Source organism: Jaculus jaculus, chromosome 10 (assembly GCF_020740685.1).
Source record: "Jaculus jaculus isolate mJacJac1 chromosome 10, mJacJac1.mat.Y.cur, whole genome shotgun sequence".
Taxonomy (NCBI): domain Eukaryota; kingdom Metazoa; phylum Chordata; class Mammalia; order Rodentia; family Dipodidae; genus Jaculus; species Jaculus jaculus.
Window position 1 is genome coordinate 95,186,660 of NC_059111.1, and position 25,000 is coordinate 95,211,659.

Here is a 25,000-nt window from a genome sequence, read left to right on the forward strand (position 1 = left end):
CTCTCAAATAAATAAATAAAAATGAACAAAAAATTAAAGTACTGCTACATCTTTGAACAGGGATGAACCCTGAAACTACGCTAAGTGAAATAAAATAGCATCAACAGGACGCATATTGCATGAGTCCATGTATGAGTGTAGCAATTACATTTGTATCTCCAAAATGAGGAAATCCACAGAGAATGAAAATAAAACATTAGTCTTGGAGCTGGAAGCTTGGGAGTCAGGGGTAGATGTGAGATTTAATGTAGACACAGCATTAGAGTGTAGTGTTTTGTGCCTTTCTTGGTGCCAAGCTGAGTTAACAGTAGAAGGAAACAGGCTGGCACCCACCCCACCCACCCGTATGTTAATTACAGCCATGATGAATTTCTCTGGCTAGCATCCCTGAATGAATAGAACCCTATTTTATTTTCAAGTAAATCAAATAACTAGCTTTCTAGCCAGGCGTGGTGGCGCACGCCTTTAATCCCAGCACTCGGGAGGCAGAGGTAGGAGGATCACCGTGAGTTCGAAGCTACCCTGAGACTACATAGTGAATTCCAGGCCAGCCTGAGCTAGAGCGAGATCCTAACTCAGAAAAAGAAAAACAGAAAACTAGTGCTCGAATACTCTAAAAGAATGCAGGAGAAGTTGTGGGCATTGTCCCACAGTCACCTCGGTCTCAAAGATCTGAGGATCTGCCCAGTTCTGCCCCAGTGCACTGTGCACAGCCTGCGCAAGTAGTCAAACGCATTGTGAGTTTTGTTTTGTTTTTTTTAAATATGGAAGAAGAGCAGAGGCGCAATCACTTATTAGCTACGAAAACAGCAGCTCACACGCTGGTGTGTACGGAAGCACATACGCACGCAGCTGTTGAAGGATAGACTTGGTGATGAGACTCAGCAGTTTCTAGGATGAAAAAATACTGTAATCAAAAGAACTCAACAATGTTATTACTTTCTCTTTATGGGGTGTAGTAAAGAACATTTTAGAAAAACAGTTTTCAAAAAAAAACTGATTAAAGGGCTCATCAGGATGGTCTTAGCACCATGATTTCTGACCTGAACAAATTAGGCAAGTTTTGAAAGTCTTGAAGATTGAACAGTAAAAACAAGAAAAGAAAAAAGAAAAAATTGCTAAATGGAGGTATCATTGTCACATCTCATAAAAAAGCAGTCAGTAGTATTGGGAACCTTGGTAGAGAACTAACCTTGGATAACTTTTTATCAGTGAGATCTCTTCCAGATAATGAACAAGTGATTTCTTAATGGGTCATGTTATCATGCTCTACTTTCCCATCTACCACGAACTACCCAAACTCCTTTCCAAATAATTTAGTCAATTCCCAATAGCATTGATTAAGATATCCATATCACTTCATATATAAGTCAAGATGTAATGCTGACTTCAAGTACTGAACCTCACGGGGAATTTAGGCACTGGCTGCCTGGTTGAAAAGGACCTGAACATCCCACAGTAGCACCATGCAACCACACCCCTTAGCTGAAATGCAAAGACAGAGGCTAGTTTGTAAAGCAATGATATTTCCCAAGAAAATCTGGGGACCCAGCACTCGGGAGGCAGAGATAGGAGGATCACCGTGAGTTCGAGGCCACCCTGAGACTCCATAGTGAGTCATAGCCTGGGCTAGTGTGAGACCCTACCTTGAAAAAATCAAAATAAAAAAAAAAGAACGAAAGAAAGAAAGAAAGAAAGAAAGAAAGAAAGAAAATAAATAAATTAAATCTGGGGAGGCAGCAAGAAAGAGAGCCATAGAAGAAAAGCAGCCATGGTGTTGCAGTCAGGTTCACATTGCTGGTAGAAATCTTCCAACCAAAAGCAGCTTGTGGGAAAAAGAGGTTTATTTTGGCTTACAGACCCAAGGGGAAGCTCCACAATGGCAGGGAGGAACGATGTCATGAGCAGAGGGTGGACATCACCCCCTGGCCAACATGAGGTGGACAATAGCAACAGGAGAGTGTGCCACACACTGGCATGGGGAAACTGGCTATAAAGCCCACAAGCCCGCCCCCAACAATACACTCCTTCCAGGAGACTTTAATTTCCAATTGCCATCAGCTGGGGAACCTAACATCCAGAACACCTAAGTTTATGAGGGAGAGCTGAATCAAACCACCACACGTGGCTAGGAGAGGAAGGGAGTGATGCAGGGTCAACACCCTTTCTTCTTCCCCATTGTCATTCTGTTTGGACCACTCTTTGTCAGGACCTGACTCCATTCCCCCTATACAGATCTGAGCCAGGACAAGGGAAGGGTGATAGATCATAGAGAGAAGCAGTCTAGGACGTTAAAGGTCCATCCCCTTTCATTGCTCTGCATACCTTCTTATCTTATACCTGTATCTTGGAAGTTCATACTTCTGTTTAATCCAGGGCTGCCATTCAAAAGCCATTCTCTCCCTTCCCCTACAGGGGAGATTCAAAGTTTCATCACCATTGATTTCATTTGGAGTACAGGATCCTTGCAGCTTTCTATTCAGGTCAGATACCATTAAGAGGGGGCTAGGGAGATGGCTTAGAGGTTAAGATGCTTCCCTGCGAAGCCTAAGGACCCAGATTCGACTCCCCAGAATCCTTACAAAGCAGATGGGCATGGTGGCACATGCATCTGTAGTTCATTTGCAGGGGCTAGAGGCCCTGGTACACCTATTTTCTCTCTCTCTCCCCCTCATAAATAAATAAATATATTTTTTAAAAGTTAAATATAAGATCACCATTATCCAGCAATTCCACTCCTGAGCATATACGAAAAAATGAATTTAAAGCAGGGACAATACATACCTATATGTTGTTCATTGCAACAGTAATCAAACAAGGCTAAAGACAGAGACAACCCAGCTGTCCATCAACAAATAAGTGGAGCTTGGGAGCCTGCTGCATATGAGACAGCACTGACTGCCCCAGTCCAAGAATGGCAGTCTGCCTATCTGCACTGCCACCAGTGTGGGTCCCTCATGGTTCTGTTGTATGTCACTTGGGTACTTACCCCTCAGGCAGCATGTCTTAGCTCTGGGAGGTACCTTCCCAAAGCTGGGCTCAGCCACGGGAGGCAGTCAGTAGTGGAGGGTATGGGAACTGGAATAGGGCCATGGAGACAGAGAGATGCATGGTGAAATGCCATATGATCGGATATAGCACCCTTCTGGAAATCATTTGCTTTGAGGCCATTTATGATGTTTCCATCATAATTTCATGTCATTTGCTGAAAATGCAGATTTTTCTCCTGCCTTTAGTAGATAATACAATTATTTAAGGACTAAATGGAGACAGTTTGCAAAATTTTCTGAAATGAATTCTTGTCAGATACACTTCTTTAAAGATTATAATTGTGTGGTAAAATTAAGTTAAACAGGTTTAACACTCCTAACAAAATTCTCTTAAATGAATTCTTGTCAGATCAAGCTCTTTAAAGATTTCAAAAAGTATGGTAAAATGTAAGCTTAAGAGGCTTAACACCATTCGGTTTTATGGGTTTCTGTTTGAAAGTGTTGGTTAGCTGGCTCTTCCCAAGGGGTTCAGTACCTAAAACCTACAATTTGCCAGTTCCACTCCGTGTTCTTGGCTACGTCATATGATCTCTGGGTAGTGACTGAGTGGCTGTTACTTTTGAGTTTCTCTTTTTTTTTTTTTTAATTTTTTATTTATTTATTTGAGAGCGACAGACACAGAGAGAAAGACAGATAGAGGGAGAGAGAGAGAATGGGTGCGCCAGGGCTTCTAGCCTCTGCAAACGAACTCCAGATGTGTGCGCCCCCTTGTGCATCTGGCTAACGTGGGACCTGGGGAACTGAGCCTCGAACTGGGGTCCTTAGGCTTCACAGGCAAGCGCTTAACCGCTAAGCCATCTCTCCAGCCCTTTTTTTGTTTTTTTGTTTTTGTTTTTCAAGGAAGGGTCTCACTCTAGCCCAGGCTGACCTGGAATTCACTATGAAGTCTCAGGGTGGCCTCAAACTCGTGGCGATCCTCCTACCTCTGCCTCCCGAGTGCTGGGATTAAAGGCGTGCGCCACCACGCCCGGCTGAGTTTCTCTTATTTAACCTCTGCAACATATAATTATACTATTGCTATTGGCATTCAAAAATGTGTAATGTCTTCATTAAATAATACATTTTCATAATAAGTCAAATATAAAAACTATCTAAGCTGGGCATGGTGGCACATGCCTTTAATCCCAGCACTTGGGAAGCAGAGGTAGGAGAATCACCGTGAGTTCCATGCCACCCTGAGACTCACAGTGAATTCCAGGTCAGCCTGGGCTAGAGTGAGACCCTACCTCAAAAACAAAAAAAAGAAAAAAAAAACTATATAAAAATTTGGATCTAGAGAGGAAATCATTCTGGTCCAGAAGGAAGTGACCATTGTGCTTGTGAGCTACTCTCGGGGATCAGTGAGTACGTCTTTACAGAGCCTGGAGGGTATAGCTTTAGACCAGCTGCAAACCAACCACCAGTTTGCCAGTTTGGATCCAGAGTGAGTAATTCCCACATCCTCTTGGTTCCCTCCCTGAGATTCTTAGCATGTCCAGTTGAATGTCTTCTCATTTGGGTAGCATTTTCAATATTTGTTTTAATTAGAAAAGAAACATGTCTGTAGAATAAGCTATCGGAATTACAGAAAAGCACAAAATAATGTTGCAGTCTTATAGTTAACACTCTTTGTTATAAATACTCTTTCCTCATATAATTTTTGTAATTATTCTCTTATGTTCATACACTATATGCAGTATGACAATAGTTTATCTTACCCAACTGCATATCAAGGCAATAAATATTAAACTAATGATATCAAGTATTCTCTGCTATATAATTTCTCATGACTCCATAGCTTCCTTAGCAAAGGGTTGTGATTTAATAAATCGGAGAGTTCAGAAGAAATCCCTATTCAGGCAGCTTTAGCCATCCCTCTAAGGTTAGTATAACACATAAAAATCTTCCATCAAGTTCTCTCACACACACAATTCATCAAAGGAATGATTCTTTGTGTGTAATGGCTATAGCTGTCAACCAGTCATTCTCCATGCCATGGTTTCCATATTCCTTCCTGGTTGTTAGGGGGTGACTATGGATTCCTGTCAAATGAAATGTCTACTATGCATGCAACATGAGGCAGTTTGTATTTTTCTCAGTCTATTGCTCTCCTGTCTGATGAGGTTAAGCAAATCTCTGTGAGCCAGACCGGCATCATGCCTGGGGCCCACAATCCCCTCTCATGGATTAGACTTCTACATAAATACATTTGTCTTGATTGTCACATTCCACCCAGGGTTACACCTACATGCAGAAAATGGCTCCAAGCCTAGCTTTCAAAGACATTTGCCTCCCCTGTTGCTTTTTAACCACCCAGATCCAGAGGCGGGTTTTTTATGTGTCATATCTATCAAAGATGATTAAGGGACTAGAAGAGTTGATTTAGAGGGACATCTTAAGAAAACTAAATATTTACAAGCTGACTTGAGTGACAGCCCAGAGGAGGATATTATAGATGTCTTCTGGGCTCAAATCATGAAGACTTAGTTTTGCTTTGCCTAGTAACTAGATTTTAGAGACATTAAATTCAGGGAAAGTTTTCGGAGGATGACATCATTCATAATTAGATGATCATGTCAGTTAGAAATAACATTTAGCAGCTTAACAGAGAATTGAAAGAGCAGTGGCTGAAACCAAGGGGGTTTCATTGTCTCTCCTCAGACGTAAGAGATCTGATGGGGGGTTCTGTTTCATTTTGCTTGTAAGTGGGGCATGTGGCCAAACCCAACGCTATCAAAGTTTTGTTGCCAGGCAGGCCTGCAATAATGAATGCTGGCCTTCTGTCACACTAATTCACCCTTAAAGATGCCATAAAATACACTGCCATGTGCTGTGATACTCAGAGGTTCCACTTGTAAGCTAGTCCTTGAGCCTCACTCACTCACCCTTACCTATCTGGATGCATTCATCATCACATACTTGAATCATCTCTACAGAAGTGGCCATCTCAACAGATGCCCATGCCTCGCATCTCAGTCAAGGCCCAGGCGAAACCACAAAGGAATTGGGGAGACGAGCAAGAGTTCTGCTTCCCTGGTAACCCTGATAATCAACACCAGGGTGAAGGAGACAGATGCTGAGGATACTCAACACCTACCAAAGCAAAACCAGAGGTTCCTCAGAGCTCATCACTGAAGTATACCTAAAACACACCCATAAATGCTCAGGGAATTTTCTGGAATAGGGGTTAGAAAGATTGTAAGAGTCACAGGTTGGGATGCCATGCCCAGAGGCACTGCTTCTCCTTACTAACTGACTGCTGCTCCCAAAACACATAACCCACAACTCCATGGCAAATACCAGCAACCCCACTGAGGAAGGCCCCCTGCAGAATGGTAACCATACAAAGCATATTCTTTCTTTCTTTCTTTTTTTTTTTTTTTTTTTGGTTTTTCGAGGTAGGGTCTCACTCTAGCCCAGGCTCACCTAGAATGCACTAGGGAGTCTCAGGGCCTCGAACTCCTGGCAATCCTCCTACATCTGCCTCCCGAGTACTGGGATTAAAGGTGTGCACCACCACACAGCTACAAAGTATATTCTTAATAAAATAATAATAATAGTAGTAGTAGTAGATACAACTTGTAGAATTTCTGCTAAACCCCAAGGAGTGTTTCTGCACGTAAAACTACCTGGCCAGAGGATAAAAGTAGGCAGAGAGAACAAAAGTGACCATGAATTGTTAACAGTAATCCTGGGTGACGGATGATGCATGGGGATTTCTTACATTTGTCTCATTACTTTTATAATCATTGCTGTTTTCCAAATCACCTTGCCTGATCTTCGTATTTCTTCAGTAAAGGTCAGGGCTGCTGTTCCCCAGACACAGTGCCAGAGAACCTAAGCAGCCGGCAGCAAGCTAGCGGCCCGTCAGTCTTCTCACAAGACACGTCTCCAGACTTTAAGCCTCACTCTGCCCAAACAGTGCTTGGAAACTACTTAGAAATGTGACCCTGGGGCCTTTCCCTGAGACCTCTTCTGAGGCCCCAGCTTACATTTGTACACTCACGCATCGTGACTTCAGGCTCTGTTGCTTTACCGCTCCTGTGGACACAAATGAGCCAAGTCAGCCAGTCGCTCATGACTGCTCCTTGAGCAAAGGCTATCTTCTGCAGAAAGTAAGGTCAGTCATGTCATGGCTTGTATCATAAGCATTTTTAAATATTTTTCCTAATTGACAGAGAGAGTAGGCAATCAAGGACCTCCAGCCTCTTCAAATGGACTCCAGACACATGCATCACTTTGTGCTTTGTGTATCTGGCTTTATGTGGGTACTGGAGAATCGAACTCAGGTTGTTAGGCTTTGCAGGCAAGAGCCTTAGCCTCTGAGCCATCTCCCCGGCCCTAATAAGCATTTTTAATAAGCACTTAATTCACAGCAGTTGTTGTAGCTGAGCATCTGCTGCAGTCTTGGGAACTAAATGCCTGTGTGTCAGTTGAGTGTCTGTTTGACTGTATTTAACCTGTTCATACTCACTACTTGCTTGACACATAATTTGAATCATTGTACACTTAAAAAAAAAATGGTCATGTCCTCTCAGTAAGGTTTTTGGGAGTGAAGAGCTTGGGAACTTATGAAAAACAAGTGTTTTGTTTCAACCTCCCTCCAGCATAAGCTGCCTAGCCACTGTCTATATATATATATTTTGAAAACACATGACTCCCAGTCATCCCTTCTCAGGCCAGCTCTCTCCCTCTGACAGAAAAGAGCTGTGGAAACAAGGCAAGCTGCTCACAGCTTTGCCGTGCCTGTGTGATGTAGTCAAAGCCGCTCACTTTCCCAGACTCCATTCCTTCATCTCAGTAGTGTCTGGGCCAGCCGTGTGAGCTCCTGGGGTCTCTTCCCAGCCTGTCCTTTGTAACCCCATGGTACTTGTTTAGTCAACCTCTAAGAACATTGTTACAGCAGCGGACTCTGTGTGGAACCTGCCTGATTATCTTTCTCCAGTTATTAAAAGGATTCCTGCAGTGTTTTGTGGCTTTGTTTTTGTATTGTTGTGGTTCAGGTTTGTATCTGGTTTCTCTTTCACAATGTCCCTTCAAAGCCGGGTGTGGTGGCGCACGTCTTTAATCCCAGCACTCGGGAGGCAGAGGTAGGAGGATCACCATGAGTTCAAGGCCACCCTGAGACTACATAGTTAATTCCAGGTCAGCCTGGACCAGGGTGAGACCCTACCTCGAAAAACCAAAAAAAAAAAAAAAAAACAATGTCCCTTCAAGCTTACAGTTTACTTGTCCTCCATCCTGTTTAGAATGAGCAAACGAGTACAACCTGTCATCCTTCTCAGCTCTTAATTAAAAAAAAAAAAAAAAAAAGTTGTTGAGTCATCTTGGCTGTAGGGTATTTCCTCACCCCCAGACTAACTCATTTGTTTTATTCCTGTGTGAAAATTAGATATACATTTGACATGCTAAGCTTACATCAACTGGTAACCCACGAGAGAACGAGCTAGAAGCTAACCCTGGGGATTGTCACTGTGTAATTCAGGCCCAGGTTGTTCCTGCTGCAAGTGTGACCATGGGACTCACTCCATTTTTCTTCCAAGAACTCTTTCCCATAGCAGCATGACTTTCAGAAGACATGTGATTGCTGTCTCACAAAGTGAAACCTTAGAAGAAGAGCCAGGCTCGCTCTTCTCTGAAACAGTGACTACAGCAACCAGCATTCTGGGTGTGACTTACTTGGAAAGGCTGGCTGCCCCTGCCTTTGCCACACAATGGGTGATATGTGCTTCTGATTGTTTTTCAGGGCAGCCTTTGGCAAGGAGTCTGAAGTTCTGATTGGGAACCTGGGTGACAAGCTAATCCCTCCGCAAGACATCCTCCGTGACGTCAGCGACCTCAAAGCCTTGGCCAACATGCACGAGAGTCTGGAATGGCTGGCAGGCCGAGCAAAGTCAGCGCTCGCCAATCTTTCCACGTCCCAGAGTAAGTTGCTAGTAGGACAATTTGGGGGATGATCGAGGCGCTCATCTGAGTGCCTTCATTGAAAAGGTCACTGCATATACCTGTCATCAGATGAGGCATGTCCCAAGTGTCAGAAAATTGTGTTGGAATTCTGTTGGTGATGCATGTCTCCCACTTTGCGATTTGGGGGAAGGAATCCCTCCGTGGGGTGTGGGAAGCCAGCAAAGGCGTCTGTTCACACAGCTTTGTATTAAACCCTAGAAACACAAGGTCCTGCTAAGATTGAACCACCATGTCTCAAGACCAGAAAGCAACACCTTCTGTCCTCTCTACAACATCTCAAGGACAGAAATCATCTCAGAGCTCAGGGCTTGAGTATCCAGCCACATTCTCATTTTAGTTTGATATAAAGCTAATAAAAAGTTCCCAAAAGGAGCATAATAGAAATGATTAAGCTATTAGAAAATAGAGGTAATGAGGACAACAGTTACTCGGGAAAAGAGATAGCTGTGCTATAACAATTATAGATTTCAAGGAAATTAAGGGGTAGGGAATAAAATAATAGTGAGAAGCCTTTTTCTTTTTTTTTATTAACAACGTCCATGATTATAAACAATATCCCATGGTAATGCCCTCCTTCCCCCCCACCTTCCCCTTTGAAGCTCCATTCTCCATCATATCCCCTCCCCATCTCAATCAGTCTCTCTTTTAATTTGATGTCATCATCTTTTCCTCCTATTATGATGGTCTTGTGTAGGTAGTGTCAGGCACTGTGAGGTCATGGATATCCAGCCCATGTTGTGTCTGAAAGAGCATGTTGTAAGGAGTCCTACCCTTTCTTTGGCTCTTACATTCTTTCCACCACCTCTTCTGCAATGGATCCCAAGCCTTGGAAGGTGTGATAGAGATATTGCAGTCTGAGCACTCCTGTCACTTCTTTCCAGCACCAGGATGCCTTCTGAGTCATCCCAAGGTCACTGTCATTGAAAAGAGAAGGTTCTCTACCAAAAGTGAAAGTAGCAGTAATATATAGGTATGAATGTTAAGAGAAGTGCTTATTGGGCAGTTTGATGAGAATAGTATACACATTTAGCCAGACAGCAGCAGATGTTACACCCCTAGGGCTCATGACTACCCCTGTTTTAAGTTTTCAGTATCAGGGATGTATTCCCTCCCATGGAGTGAGCCTTCAGTCCAATTAGAGGGCAGTTGGTTTCCACCATGATAGACATGTCACTATTGCACCCATTGGCTCATTTGGCCTGGCTGCCAAAATATAAGGTTTGCAGTGTTCACTGTTGAGTATCTTCACTGGTGATTTCTCTCTCTCACACTGAACTGCATGCAGCATGGCTTTTTCAAGCTTTCTGTCAGCTGATCTACATGGAGGAGGTTATCAGCTCAGTTCCAACAGGATTTTTCAGTGGCCTTTCAGCCCAAGTATGTGGAGTCAAGAAGCCTTTTTCTGTCAAGGACAATGGCTCAAAGGAAAACAACTGGAGAGCTTTAAAGCATATGAACTTTAATAAGGATAAATAAAGAGTATGTGTGACGCAGTTAAAGTTAGAGGCCAAGAATCAAGAAGAAAGCAGGGCCAAATGTGTGAGCAGAGAGGTGAGAACAGCAGAGCAAACTTAGCAAGAAGAAGCAAACTCAGCCCAGCCGTTCGCGTGTGGGTGGACTGTCAGGTGGTGACTCAGGGACACTCATTTCAACGTGCACTGGGAATGTCAGATGAGTTAGTTCTTATCACTGCCCCTCTGAGAAGTTATTGCTACTCAATTAACCATGATTCCAGATTAGAAATGGAAGAGGGTGGATGAAATTCATAAGGCTAAAATATTTTTCTTAATAAAGAACCAGCGCCAAAGTCTATAAGATCCCTTGAAGACCTACTCTGTGTGCTGATCATGTCTCTGTCCCCATGGCTGGTGCACAGTTCAGGATGAGAAGAGAGTGAAGGATGTGCTTCCAAAATGTTCTTCAAATTCTCTTTTTATTGACGCTTTAATTTCTACACCTTTTATTTTAAATATTACTATTATCTGGTGATGAAATGATACATGTTCATCTTCTGAAGTCTATACGAATAGAAAATATAGGGGCTGGGGAAATGGCACAGCAGTTCAGACATTTGCCAATAAAGCCATAGTTCCTAGGTTCAACTCCCCAGGACCCACATAGACCAGATGCGCAAGGTGGCACATGTGTCTGGAGCTCGTTTTCAGGGGCTGGAGGCTCTGGCATGTCCTTTCTCTCTCTATTTATTTGCCTGTGTCTCTCTCAAATAATTAAACAATTAAAAAAAAAGAATATGAAATACATGCAGGCAGTTTGGGCACAGTATTACATTTGAGTCGACTTCATGAAGTGGTATACTTAAAAGCCCTCATACCAACTTCCCGAGCACTGAGTGCAAGCAGTTCTATCACAGGCAGCAGTTGAAGTTCTCTTTTTCCTCTACCAGACGCGCTCAGCTTTCCCCTCCATGAAAGTCTGAGGTGTCATTCTCCTTGATAAATGCAGACAGCTCTGTAAAGGGACCAAAAGCCTTTTTACCTGATATTCTTCGGCTGTTACAAGTACAGGCATGTTTCTCAGTGATACAGTGTGGTCGTTTGAATGGATGTCCCCCAATATATTCAGGGTTTTATTAAAGCTTATAATTTAGATCTCCAGGTACATGGCTGGTGTAGGTATCACTGGGCTGATCCTAGTGTCCAGCCCTAAGATATAGGGGTGGATTTGGAATTCCAGTCTAAAGCTATGCAAAGTGCCTGAGCTTTGCCTGGAATTCCTAAGTGTGCTTGTGTCTACCAGTGTGTTGGTAATGGCTCTTTTCTCTCTCTGTGTGTAGTCCTGTAAATGGGGGCCAACTTCTTCCACCATTACGGAACTTCCCCTGGATCTGTAAGCTTCAGTAAATCCCTCTTCCTCACATGAACTGTATCTGGTCTGGAGGTTCATTGCAGCAGCCTGAAGCGGACTACATATAGAGGGCCAGCAGGATTCAACACTTAGTGATACAATCTCTTATCTCGAATGGCACAGCACTCTAGATCTCTGGTCTGCTCGTTCTCATCGGGAGTCACAAAGCAAGAGTGTTTATAACCTCCTTAGCAAGTTTCTGAATTCAGACACGCTAACTTGGCATCAGCTGTCTTCAAAGGAGGAAGATGTTCTCTGAGTTATTCCTAACTTGGTAATTGCTCAATTTCGCTGTTGTGTTCATGTCACTGAGAGTACCCAGTAGTGTTGATGTCTAATTCATGCTTTAATCATCCCTGTTATTCTGACAAAGATCTCTTCTACCACGCCCATTAGCACTGTCTCATGTGCTCGGTTCCATTTGATAACATAAGTTGTACCCTCTCAGCTCCTCTCAGGGTGATTATTCCACCCAGTGAGTGATTCAACTGACTGCCAGCATTTTGCAATCAGTGCAAAGCCCAAGTGAACTGTAATCGCTACTTCAGTGCTAAAACAAAGCATCAAGAGAACCTGGGTTTATCCTGTTAACAACCAGCCCTGCTCGCCCCCACTTGCTGCCTCTGTGAATTCCCAGGAGAAAGGCTGGCCTACTGATGTTTATAATTTGAACAAAGCAGAGGACTGTTCGTGGGCTTGTTGGATTGCTCCATGTCTCCCTGACTCTGCAGAAAGAACAAGGGATAGAGGATGGAGAGATGGCTTAGCGGTTAAGGTGCTTGCCTGTGAAACCTAAGGACCCAGGTTCCATTCTCCCGGTCCCATATAAGCTAGATACACATGGTGGTACATGCATCTGGAGTTTGTTTGCAGTGGCTAGAGGCCCTGGCACACTCATGTCCTCTCTCTTGGTCTCTAGTAAATAAATAAATCAGGGGAAAAAACCAAGGGATAACTCTATTATTCTTTTGAAAAGTTAACCAGATGATTACAGCAACTAAGGTATTTCCAAGTTAGGAAACCATATGCTGGCCTTTGACCCAGCACCTGTGGATGCCCAGGAGAATGGGGAACGTAGCTAAGAAGACTTTAGGCTTATGTCTTGTATATCCTAATAACTCTTTGGTATGGGAAATACTGTATTGCATTAAACTTAATTTATAAAGGTAACAGAATAGTGACAACTTGCAGAAATTCATTTTCATAGCAAATATCTCTTCAAAAGAGGACTTATAGGCTCTTCACACATCTGAAACATTTCATGTCTTCCTGAAGATAGTATTCCATGTGAGTGGCAGAGGACAGAGGGCCCAGGAGATTAGAGTGAATGGAATGTTCAAAGGTGATTTTCTATTTTTATTAACATTTATCTAAATGTCCCTGTCTTCTTCACATGCAAAAGGACCACCTCTTCTAGGTCCTGACTTGTGTGCTCCCAAGGCCATGGTTTCTGCCCCATCAGCTGAGGGTATGCTCCCCCTCAACCTCTGCCATGTCTGTTCACCTTGAGATTCTCCCAGTTCAAAGTCACAAGCTGGGTCAGGCATGGTGGCACATGCCCATTATCTCAGCGTTCAGGAGGATAAAGTAGGATGACCATAAGTTTGAGGCCAGCTTAGCCCACATACTTAGTTGAAGATTACAGTGGGCAACCTAGTGAGATGTCTCACATGAAAAAGTGAGAGTGTTGAGAATGTAGCCCAGTGGTAGAAAGCTTTCATAGCATGTGGGAGGCCCTGGTTTTAATCCCCAGTACCTCACACACAAAAAAAGAGGGAGATAGAAAAGGAGGAAGAGAAAAAAACCACGCTGTCATTAAAATGAAAATAACTTGACTTATAAAACTCATTAAATCAGACTTTCACATGTGACTGGGTACCGACATTTGAAAGATACAATCAGGTTAGAGGCCTGCTTACACAGCTGTTCTCTCTTTCTTTCAACCTCAAGTAAGTATTTTCCCACAACAACAACTACCCACCAGTTGTCCCAGGACGACCTGTACTCACACAGAAACAGCATGATTGGCAAATGTCCCAGAGAGGACCTTGATCTACCGACCTGACCTTCTTGAGTAGGTGCCTCTAGTCTTCACTGTCTTGAACATGTCCTGGTTTTGACTCTGTCTTTCCAACACCACCCCCTCCCCACGCCCCTGTGCTACTTGTGACCTGTAGAAGACATTTGTGTTGGAGATCACTTATCATAGACACATAGGCCACGCAGACTAGATGAGCAGGATCAGGCTTAGTGTGGTCAGGTATAGTCACCCTATGCAGTCACGCCTATGTTCCCCATTGGTCACAGTCCCAGCCATGAGGAAAGGGACAACGTCATCTTTACTCTGTGTAATACCTGCTATCTGTAAGAAGCTTAAAGAGTTCAAAATCGCTACAGTAAAGGGAATTTATAGAGCAAAACATGACTACTACAAAATTATCAGAAAATGTTCTATTGTTAACATTAATGACTTTCCTTGACACTTTATTCTTTGGGGAAGGGTTGTTTTGTTCTGTTTCATTTTGTTTTTTCAAGGTAGGGTCTCATTGTAGCCCAGGCTGACCTGGAATTCACTATGTAGCCCCAAGCTGGCCTCAGTCTCAAAGGGGATAATCTACCTCAGCCTCCCAAGGGCAGGGATTAAAGGTGTGCACTACCATAACTCAACCTTATCCTCTTATTTTTAAGGATGTTTTGTCTTATTCTAGTTAAATGTATTTTATCACTATATAGAAATAAAAAGTATACATATTTTTAAATGATATTTATTTATTTATTTGAGAGAGTCGAGAGAGAAAGAGGCAGAGAGGGAGAAAGAGAATGAGTACACCATGGCCTCTAGCCACTGCAAACAAACTCCAGATGCGTGCACCACCTTGTGCATCTGGCTAACATGGGTCCTGGGGAATCGAACCGAGGTCCTTGGGCTTTGCAGGCAAACGCCTTAACTGCTAAGTTATCTCTCCAGCCCAAGTATACATATTTATGAGGTACCCTATAATGTTTAATATGTGTATAATGTATAATAAAAATATATGTTTAATGTTTATATAATGTTTTAATCAAATTAAAATTTCTATCTCTTCAAACATGTATCATTTCTTTTTGAAATATATATTATCTATCATCACCCTACTGTGCAGTAGCACATGATAACTTTACCCCACCTAAATATAATCTATATAGATATAACTATAATCTATAATTTGTGTCTGTGCGGGGTTGTGATGTGGGTGTGTCATGTTATCCATAGGCTCAAGTGTTTGAACACTGGGTCCCCAGTTGGTGGCGCTGTTTTGAAGGTTATGGCATTTTTATGACATAAAGACTTGCAGGAAGAATTGGCTCTCTAGTAGGCCTTGAAGCTTCCTAGCCCAGCCTCATGGCCCTGTCCTGTCTTTGATTCCTGACTGAAAGCACTGAGAGAGGCCTCCTCGTGGTCCTGCCGCCATGCCTATTGCATCATGGGAGACTGTATAGTTTCAAACTGTAAACCAAAATAAGCCTTCCTTCCTTCAGTTGTTGCTTGTCAGGTATTTTGTCACAGCAGCAGATAAAAATAACTAAGAGAGTACCCATTGGTCAGCCTCTCCCCAGTGGCCCTCTGGTGTCCCCTGTTCTCAGACTCTATGACATCAACCTTTTCAGATCCCAGATATGAGATCATGTGTCTCTTACTCATGTTTTTGTGCCTTGTTTAATTTACTTAGCATAATGATCCCCAGCTCAGCTCCATCACATTGTTGCAAATGACAAAATTTTATTCTTTTGTGGATGAAGAATAGTCATATACATATGACTAAATATGGGGATACATGCATATCCCCATATTTGCTTTGTCTTTCACCAGTTGGAGGAGATTTGTGTCATTCCCATTTATCAACTGTTGAGAACAATGCTTCAGTAAACATGGGCATTCAGTTGTCTCTTGAGCCTACTAATTTCATTTTTGTTTTTTGTTTTTTTATACTGGGATTTCTGGATCGTTTGGTATTTCTCTTTTTAATTTTCAGAGGAACTTTTATAATGTTTTCAAAATGTCTTTATTAATTTATTCCCATAAACTGTATATAAAGTATACCTATATAATATAAATATCTTAGATTTGTGAATTGGGCTTGGGGACAGGTTCTTTGATACCAGGCCTCACCATCATCTGCTTGCTCACTTCCCACTTCTGACACCCTCACAGATCCCATGTGCAGGAAGGAAAGATGCAGTAAAGCCGGGTGTGGTGGCATACACCGTTAGTCTCACCACCTGGGAGACAGAGGCAAGAGGATCACTGTGAGTTTTAAGACCAGCCTGAGACTACATAGTGAATTTCAGGCCAGCCTGGGCTAGAGTGAGACCCTACCTAAAAAAAAAAAAAAAAAAAGAAGAAGCAGTAAAAAGTCCAACTCTAATCCTGTACAGTCTGTGGTCAAACTGAAACTCTAATTCTCTCCAATTGCCAGAGCAGAAAAAAAAATCATAATTTTAGTCCCTGGGATTATTTTTAGAACTGCAGGATGAAGTACTTGTTTATTTATAGACATTTCTTAAAGTAGAATTGATGCTAAGGATCTCAGAAGTCTCCTAGTCCAGCTCAGTAACTTCACATGGGATGAAATTAAGGTGTCACAGTACATGCCTAGCCTGAGCTGGATCAAGATCAAGTCATCAAGTTCTCAATTTAATGTCCCCACTGTTACATCATTGTTGTGACCAAGGATAGGGCCACTCACTGATGCTTTCCCTGCTGAATTCTTAGGAAGTCATTCCAGGAGGGCGGTCAGGTTGTATTCAGTCAGAGCACCCTAATGCCACACTTGTGATTATTTTTACCATCATTTTCTTCACATGCTTCACCGGAATTTCTGGGCTTTGAAAAGTACATGAGATTATTGCATATATCTCCTTTGAATTTCCTCTGAGTTGTAATAAAACATTCACCTAATGTTTCACCCTCTATTCTATTTTGTGTCAAAAATATTCAGTAAGTTAGAAACTTGCTCTGTCTTCATGTGCTTGTAACATAGAGTACATACTGTACTTTCACACCAGTAGCCACTAGCTTTAGATGGTATTTAATTAAAATTTTATTTTTCTCTTTCACACTGGCCATTTTTTAAATATTCCATGACTCCTCATTAGTCTTAGTCAGCACACATAAAAATTTTCATCACCATCATTGGCATATTCTATTGTGTGACTCATCACCTGGGACATTGATAATGGTTCTAAAAATGCCAACCTATATACTTACATCATACTCAAAAAGCCAAGCAGTTATTTGAAAACATGAAGAACTATTTGAATTTTCCAGCCTCCATTTTTCTATGATATCTGTAGATGCTAACAAGAAAAGGGTTAATGACCAAATAGACCCAAGAAACATTAGGGTAAGAAGATGTTGACTATACATCTGTGTCCTGAATATTCTGAAGTTTTAAATATATGAACCAGGCAATTATAGCAGCACAGACTTGCTTTTCCATGAATTCTCTTGCCCAGAACATCTCACAGACTTTTTCCCATGAGCCAGCTTCTTGGTCACAGTCTAATACTGTACTTAAAGAATTTGTTAGAACCTTTCATTTCTCCCATGGATACCCAATGTTACCAGAACTTACTTTCTTATTACTGACACATTTTCACATCAGGTGACTTCTCTGCAGTCTGTTCAATCATTTCATTAATTTAAAAATGTTCAAGTCAACCAATACAAAAGGTCCACATTTTCTTTTTGGTTTGCTTAAAACTTGGCTGCTGCCCTGGCCCTTTTCTTTCTTTTCTTTCTTTTTTTTCTTTTTTCTATTCCATAGAATACATTTAGTTGTTAAACTGATTTTGTCAGCATTCAAACAACTTATTTTGCTCAATGGAAGTCATTCCACTCGGTGCTTCAAGGAACACAAATGAGTCATAACAGAAATATGATACTGAGACATGTCACAGCCATGGAAGAGCCAAGTGATATCAGTTGCCCTGGCCCCTTTTCTAGTCACTGCATTTCCCTCATTATTGTCAAAGATTCTAGGTAATAATATGTCTTGGACAAATGTCACTATGTCCATTGTGAGTCTTCAAAAGTGAAGCTGTTCTGAAATAAAAGTTGATAATATTTTTTAGACTTCAAGTAAAGTAGCAAAGAGAGTTGAAAGGATTCCCATGTATCTCATACCCACTTTCCTTATTGTTAACATCTTACATTAGGACAGACAATTTGTCATGACTAATGAGCCAATGTGATTCCTTGCTATTAAGCTCATACTTCATTTAAATTTTCTAAGTTTTTGTCCAATGCCCTTTTACTGTCCTGGGATCACATCCAGGATGTCACAGTACATTTAGCTGTCATGTCTCCTTAGGAACACGTGGACAGTCAGTTTCTTAGACATCCCTTGTTTTTGATGACCTTGACAGAATGCTGCTGGTTAAATAATGTACACTGTCCTCCAATAGGGATTTGTTAATGTCTTTTCTTGATTAATCTGGACTTGGGATTTTGGAAAATCAGATACAACACATTCTTGTCACACGAACTGTGTACATGTTATCAATATAGCTTATCATTAATGACACTCTGTGATTGATTTTTGTGCTTCCAATTCATCTAATCCTTTTTTAGACAGCTCCTTCTGAATTCCAGATCAACTATCCACTTACCCATCACAATTTGGCTTTGTCTGTTTATCTTTCTAGTGGCCCCTCTTTTAAAAAAGTACAGGGAATACATATGGCATATAGTCAGTGTTTGGATGAGTTGAGTATTTGCAAAAAAAAAAAAAAATAGTGAGCCACCTTAAGTAATTACGCAGTTGACATGGCTTATAATCTGTGACTGTGAAAGGTACCATTTGGGAAGAGCTGGGTTTTGGAGCATCTGCACCTATTTCTTACTTGTCATGTGAATTAAACAGCCCTTAATAATATATACACATACATCTTCCTTTGAAACAAAATCATGTTGCTATCTCTTCACTAACATTTAACTCATTTCCATTAGATTTTAATGTATAATGTTGAGTTAAAATTTGTTTCCAAACAAAACTTTCAAATAAGCCTTTCGGGTAACAGATCTCAAATGCAGCCACGTGTCAGCTGTCATCAGTGGGAGGGGAGGTCTGCTTCTCAGGTGATGTTTCAAGGTGTGGGCCACCCAAGCATTGTGCTATACATCACAAGCCAGTCAGTGGAATTAGGCTTAGAATTGCAGTGTGCAGGGAGTGGCTCCAAACCTCCCTCTGTTCACACCAGAATTGCCTCCTGCTAAATTTTAAAGTGTCCACAGGCGATTTCAACAAATCGCCAATATCAAGAACCAGTGACTTAGAACCCCTAAACATTTCCTCCTCCACTGCTACAACACTGTGTATTTAGGAAATGCCTTGAAGTTCTAATGCTAGAAGCATGGGGTAGGTGGCCGTGAATTCCTTTTATGGAGCAGAATGCTGGCCACAGAGCTATGATTATTGTGTGTGCTCCACAGGCAGTACAGTAACCCGCTTCCACTTCGCAGTTCTTACCCAAATTTGAGTGAAATAAAAACTTTTATTTTAAAATAAATAAAACTATCCTTTTACCCATCCAAGGCCAGGCTAGCTACCTGAGAAGGGCACAGGAATCGGTCTTTCTCCTTGTCCCAGCCAGCGGGGAGTTGAACAAGGACCCGAGGGGAAGTCAACCTGAATGGGAAGAGGCAAACAGACACAAGGAAGGAGACCAAGCTGAGTTTCTGGTCAAGGCCTCGAGAGTTTATTCTTACATGTAGGTTTATATAAGGTTGTATGGGGAAGGGGATGTAATCAGGCCAAAGATCACAGAGTTACAGACTAAACCACAATGCCTTTGTTTCTTGATCAGCGTGGGGGGCTGTTCCATAATGGCAAAAGAAGCTGATCCACTTTCACAGGTCCACACAGAGAAAGAAAAGCAAAACCAGCAGCTTCACAAACAAGTACTCTTCCTGAACCCCAGGTGGAACCCGGGCACTTTGCATAGCTTTAGTCTGGAAACAGATCCACCCCCAAACACACCTTGAGGCTGGGCCCTAGGATCCGCCCGGAATGATAAGTTTTTATTTTTTTTATTTGAGAGAAAAAGAAAGGCAGAACAAGAGTGAGGATGGGCACACCAGGACCTCCAGCCACCGCAAATGAACTCCAGATGTGTACACCACCTTATATGTGGGTACTAAGAAACCCCTAAGTCATCTCTCCAAATCTCTTCCCACCTCATCATTTTTTTCCCCCATCATCATTTTTGATTTTACAAACTGTCCTTTTTTAAGCTAATTCATTTTGTCTCCATTTCTATTGTTTTTCCTTTATCAGTGATACATTTCAAATTTACTATCATTTGTTAATTTCATGGTTATACTATTTACTAAAAAATAAATTAGTTAAAATATATAATTAACTTAATATTTAAAATGATTAACTGGAAAATTAAAACACTATATTTTGTTCATGAATTTCCAACCTACTGTCCAATTCTGAATTTGCTTTGGTCTTACCTAATTGACACTACTTACGATTCCATATAAACTTTTCTCTCATTAAAGTAATGTCTGAATGTGTTTCATTGTTTTACCCAATTTCACAACTTATTTTTTACAAGCAAAAGCACCAATAGTAAGGACATGATGATTCAGTTTTGCTCATTTTCCAGACTTAATTGTACTGCGTTGATTTCTCTAAACTTACCGAAACTCATCACAGTTAGGAACTCTATGGTGGCTGCGGTGGTTAAGGCATACACTTGTTTGTTCATGGGATTCTCGTGACACCCATGCTATTAATAGGAATGCAGGTGCTGCTTTTCATGGGTCCATAAGGAATACCACCTGGACCATGCTGTCTCCCCTGCACTGACATACTGTACACTGTGACTGTTGGTTAATACCCAACCTTCAGTCTGACTGCAGTGGGTTCCCCAGTCCATTGTTTTGCCCTCTTTGTGTTTCCTTTCATGGCTCCCAAATCATGGTTGGTTTGCTTCTTTCCACTGATCTGTGTTTCTTTTGACATGCTTTGAATGTCTCTGTTCTTCCATGTTCTGTGATTTTTATAGCTCATGTATTTGACATTGTGTCAAACATACTTGAGAACAACCCAGCAAATTATTGTCTCATCATGGGGACATTGGTTAACCTTTCTGAGCTATTTCCTTGCCTATTCAATAGAAAGAGTGCACACTCACTGGTGTGATCTCACTCTTTTGTTTAAATGTTTGATTTATTTATTTATTTATTTATTTATTTATTTGCAAGGAGAAGAAGGGAGAGGAAGGGAAGGAAGAATAAATGAAGGAAGAGTAAGAGAGACTGGGCATGTCAAGGCCTCTGGCTGCTACAAACGAACTCCTGACACATGTGCCATTTTTTATATCTGGCTTTACATGGGTACTAGGGAATTGAACCCAAACTGCTAAGCTTTGTAAGCAAGTGCCTTAACCCCCAAGCCATCTCTCTAGCCCCTGCTCTAACTCTTAGATGATATGAAGAACTTGGAGTCCTCAGTGACTCATACAGTAAGTGTTTGGTGCTAGATTCTGGGGCTGCAGACTGAATTTGGAGCTAACCTTTCCTATACCTTATGGCTTCTCTTATATCTCGAGCTCTAGTCTTATCTGTGTTCCTGGGTCATTTCCAGTTAAGTCATGGCTCTCCACGACCTCCCAAATGAATCTGAGCTCTTGGGAATATTTCTAAGAGGGAATCTTTGTCTGGGAGCCCACAGGGGCCCATCTGAGAAACCTTATGGTCTTCCTGACAGAAGAAGGATCAGCCATCATAAATACATTCTCTTTTGTCAGTTCATGGATCTTTTGTTGAGTTATTTTTCCTGTGCCAAGTCCTGATTATGAAGCAGAGTCTCCCCCCAACTCTGTACTGAGACAATTATCAACTGCAGAGCTCGGAGAGGCTAGTGCTGTGGGCGTTCCAATGTAATTATGGAGTTCTAAGTATCTGCCCATGAAGAATTATGTGGCTGTTTCTTTGAAAGTGCCAACATTTGTATCCATAAGGGAAATATTGTATTAAAATATGATAATATCATGGATTCTTAAGTGTGGTGGCTGGGCGCTTCCAGCTGCATGATTGCATCTGCAAACGAAACTATGAAATAGAAACCAGAAGAATAAATATAGATGAAAATGTCTAGGAGAGAAGTTGGAAAACGAAAAGCGGCTCTAAAACAGCATGCTGAAATTGCAGGGCCAGCCTGAAAGATGGAGGAAATGCAGAGTTCTCTGGGCCGGAAGTGACTTCCTGCAGAGCAGTGAACTAAGAAATCCGAAGAGACTGGTTTGGCTGCCAAGTAGGAAGGCACCTGACAATAAGGAGCAGTGCAGACTAGCTGAAGCCCCCATTCCACTACTAAATCTATGCTCTCACCGGGTAGTCAGGTGTTTTAAGATGAGGTCAGCCCAAGAGTATGAATCTATGACTTAATGCACTTATGGGAGAAAGATGTGTCCTTAATGCCTCCACCCTCAGAACTATGTTTGGGTGTATTACAGAACACATTTGATGAGGAGACATGAATCATGACAGGGAAAATAGAAGTAAAGGGAAAGGCTGGCTGGCTTCATGGGAGAAATCATGGTTGGCACTGAATTTAGAAAAATGTTCTCTAAATGTAAAACTGGGTGTGCTTTTCCGACAGCTAGTTTATTCATCAATAGTGAACAATACTTTTTCAAACTACCAGCCTTGGGTGTGTGTGTGTGTGTGTGTGTGTGTGTGTGTGTGTGCATGTCAATGCCAGAAGATAGCATAATGACAGTAATGGCACTCCACAGTTAGATTGTGTTTCTTACTTTCAAGGACCTTTATAATCATTAACTCTCAATTGCTTATCCCTGCCTCAAGCTGTACTTGACAAGCCAGCCTTTATTCTTTCCACTTTAGTAAGTATGATCATAAAACACAGGACTTTGGCCATTTGCCCAAGGTCAAAAAGACTCAGTGACAGAAATGCCAACTGAATCTAACTGTTCTCAGAGCCTAGAACAAAATGTCTGGGAAAACAATATGGTCACCTAGTATGAGAGTGTCTCAGAGCACCAAGTCACCATGCCTCTGTTTCCCCGTAAAAGCAGAGCTGTTCATTTGCTGGTCTTCCCAAATGATAGCAACAAGGTGAATATGATGCTTTGCCAGGGTCTGGACTGGTCAAGTGCACTGAAAAGGAGAGTGAGGGGAAGTGAGCTTGATACTGCTGAACCAGTTTCCAGAAGTGGACTAAAAGCTGTGCCTCTGCCCCCAAGGATCTATTTTGAAACTAATTTTATCATGTATTCAGGGAAAGGTTTTATTATCTTAAATCCAATACTAGGATTCATATTAAATATTAGAAATTATGCAATAAAAATGTAGGCAACCGGGCTGGAGAGATGGCTTAGCAGTTAAGGCACTTGCCTGCAAAGCCAAAGGACTTAGATTCAATTCCCCAGGACCCACGTAAGCCAGATGCACAAAGTGGCACATGTGTCTGGAGCTTGTTTGCAGCGGCTGGAGGTACTGGCATGCCCATTCTCTCTCTCTCTTCCTTGCTGCTTCTTTCTCTCTCTCAAGTAAGTAAATAAATAAATAAATATTTTTTAAAGTATAGACAACCTCTGTCTTCAGATGAGGAACAGGAATATGTCAGGCTCGCATCCCTCACCCCCATTCCCATCCAATTCAGGGTTGCTCATTCTGTGCACTAACATCTATAAGCTCTGGCTGTTGGATCCTGAGTGGATTCAACTGGGTTTTTTAACAACTTAATTCAATTTTCATGAAAGAAAGAATAATGGGGACTTTTCTATAAGTGCCTTCATAGAAACCATGACCATCCAATCCAATTTGTCAGAAAAGCAAAAATCTTGTAAAAAGTCAGAAAGATGTTACATGCTGGAAAACCCCTTTGGTCAAATTCATCTAAAGAAGGTACTATTTGTAGGTGACTTTTTAGCAAGTCTGTCAAAAGCTTCTTCTACAGATAAAAATTCAATAACCTTTCACTGTGGATGTGCTACAATTATCGCTCATTTAAAAACAGTCCCTCTAATAGAGTATTTTATCACGCCGGACAGTCTCCGCATTGTTCATTATTTAGTGTTTGCTAAGCTGATGGTACTTCCGCCGCACTTCCCTTATCTCTCCTTCTTCAGAATTGGATTTTATATTTCCAAGCCAGCCAGATATGACAAGTCATTTTCTTCCCTCTTGTCTTTTAAGAAACGCAAACTTGATTTCTTTTTTTTTTTTTTCCTCAACAATCATCGCTTAGAGATTAAAGTTATTGGAAATGTCTGTATTAAGTAGCATTGGAACATGCAGTGAAGGGCTATTGCATTTTAATTGCAGTTTGGGTTCCCCACTCTACTTTATCATTCTTTTTATTTCCAATGTGTGCTTATTCTGTATCCCTCTGGTCTCCACCCCCTCCCCACCCCATCACACACCCCCTCTGCTAAAACATACAGAGCAAGGTGGGAGAAGATGACGTATTAATGAAGCCTATTGTGGTTAGAAGACAAGGAAGATGTTATCAGAATTATTATATTATATAGCCACGTAAGCCTCTCTCTGTAAACATAGAGTGTCTTTATATGAGAAATTTCCTGAAAGGAAAATGATAAAGTCATTAGCTGGACACCTGGGGAAAGAGACCTCTTCAAACGGCTCTCTTAAGTTATTTCATTATCAAGAGTAAAACGATTGTCATCCTGAAAAGTTATACTACCTATGGTTTCAAGGCTTTGAACCCTGTCTAGAACATAGGCTTTGTTCAAGGTTTGCTCTTGGGCACTCTCACTACATGAGGCTCTTTTAGTTGATACCAAATCCCTTCTTTTTCTAATGACGATGCCTGGGAAGTTTAGGTGAGACACCATGATCAGTGGGTCAGAATCAAATGTCCATGTCTTCCACCATATCTCCTTACGTCTGTTAAGGACTATTCAACAATCTCTCACATTTTTAAGGGAAACAATAGAACTTCATTCAAGCAATTTTTTTTCTTTCTCCTTCTCTCATAAATAAATATATAAAATTATCAAAAAAGTTTGTTGAAAAGATTTTGTTGTCTTCTGACTATAGTCTATTGAGCAGTGAAAAAAGATTATGTGAAAAATTATGAAAAAATCTCACCAAACTTTTA

At 41.5% G+C, this 25,000-nt stretch overlaps 1 protein-coding gene across 1 annotated transcript in view; it reads left to right on the forward strand.

Annotated features, from left to right (window-relative positions):
- Exoc4 (exocyst complex component 4) overlaps positions 1-25,000 on the forward strand; it is a 771,875-nt gene that overhangs the window by 614,211 nt on the left and 132,664 nt on the right. The window contains exon 14 of the mRNA XM_004661198.2: positions 8,776-8,954. Within this exon, the coding sequence (XP_004661255.2) occupies positions 8,776-8,954 (179 nt within the window). The remainder of the gene's footprint in view (positions 1-8,775; positions 8,955-25,000) is intronic.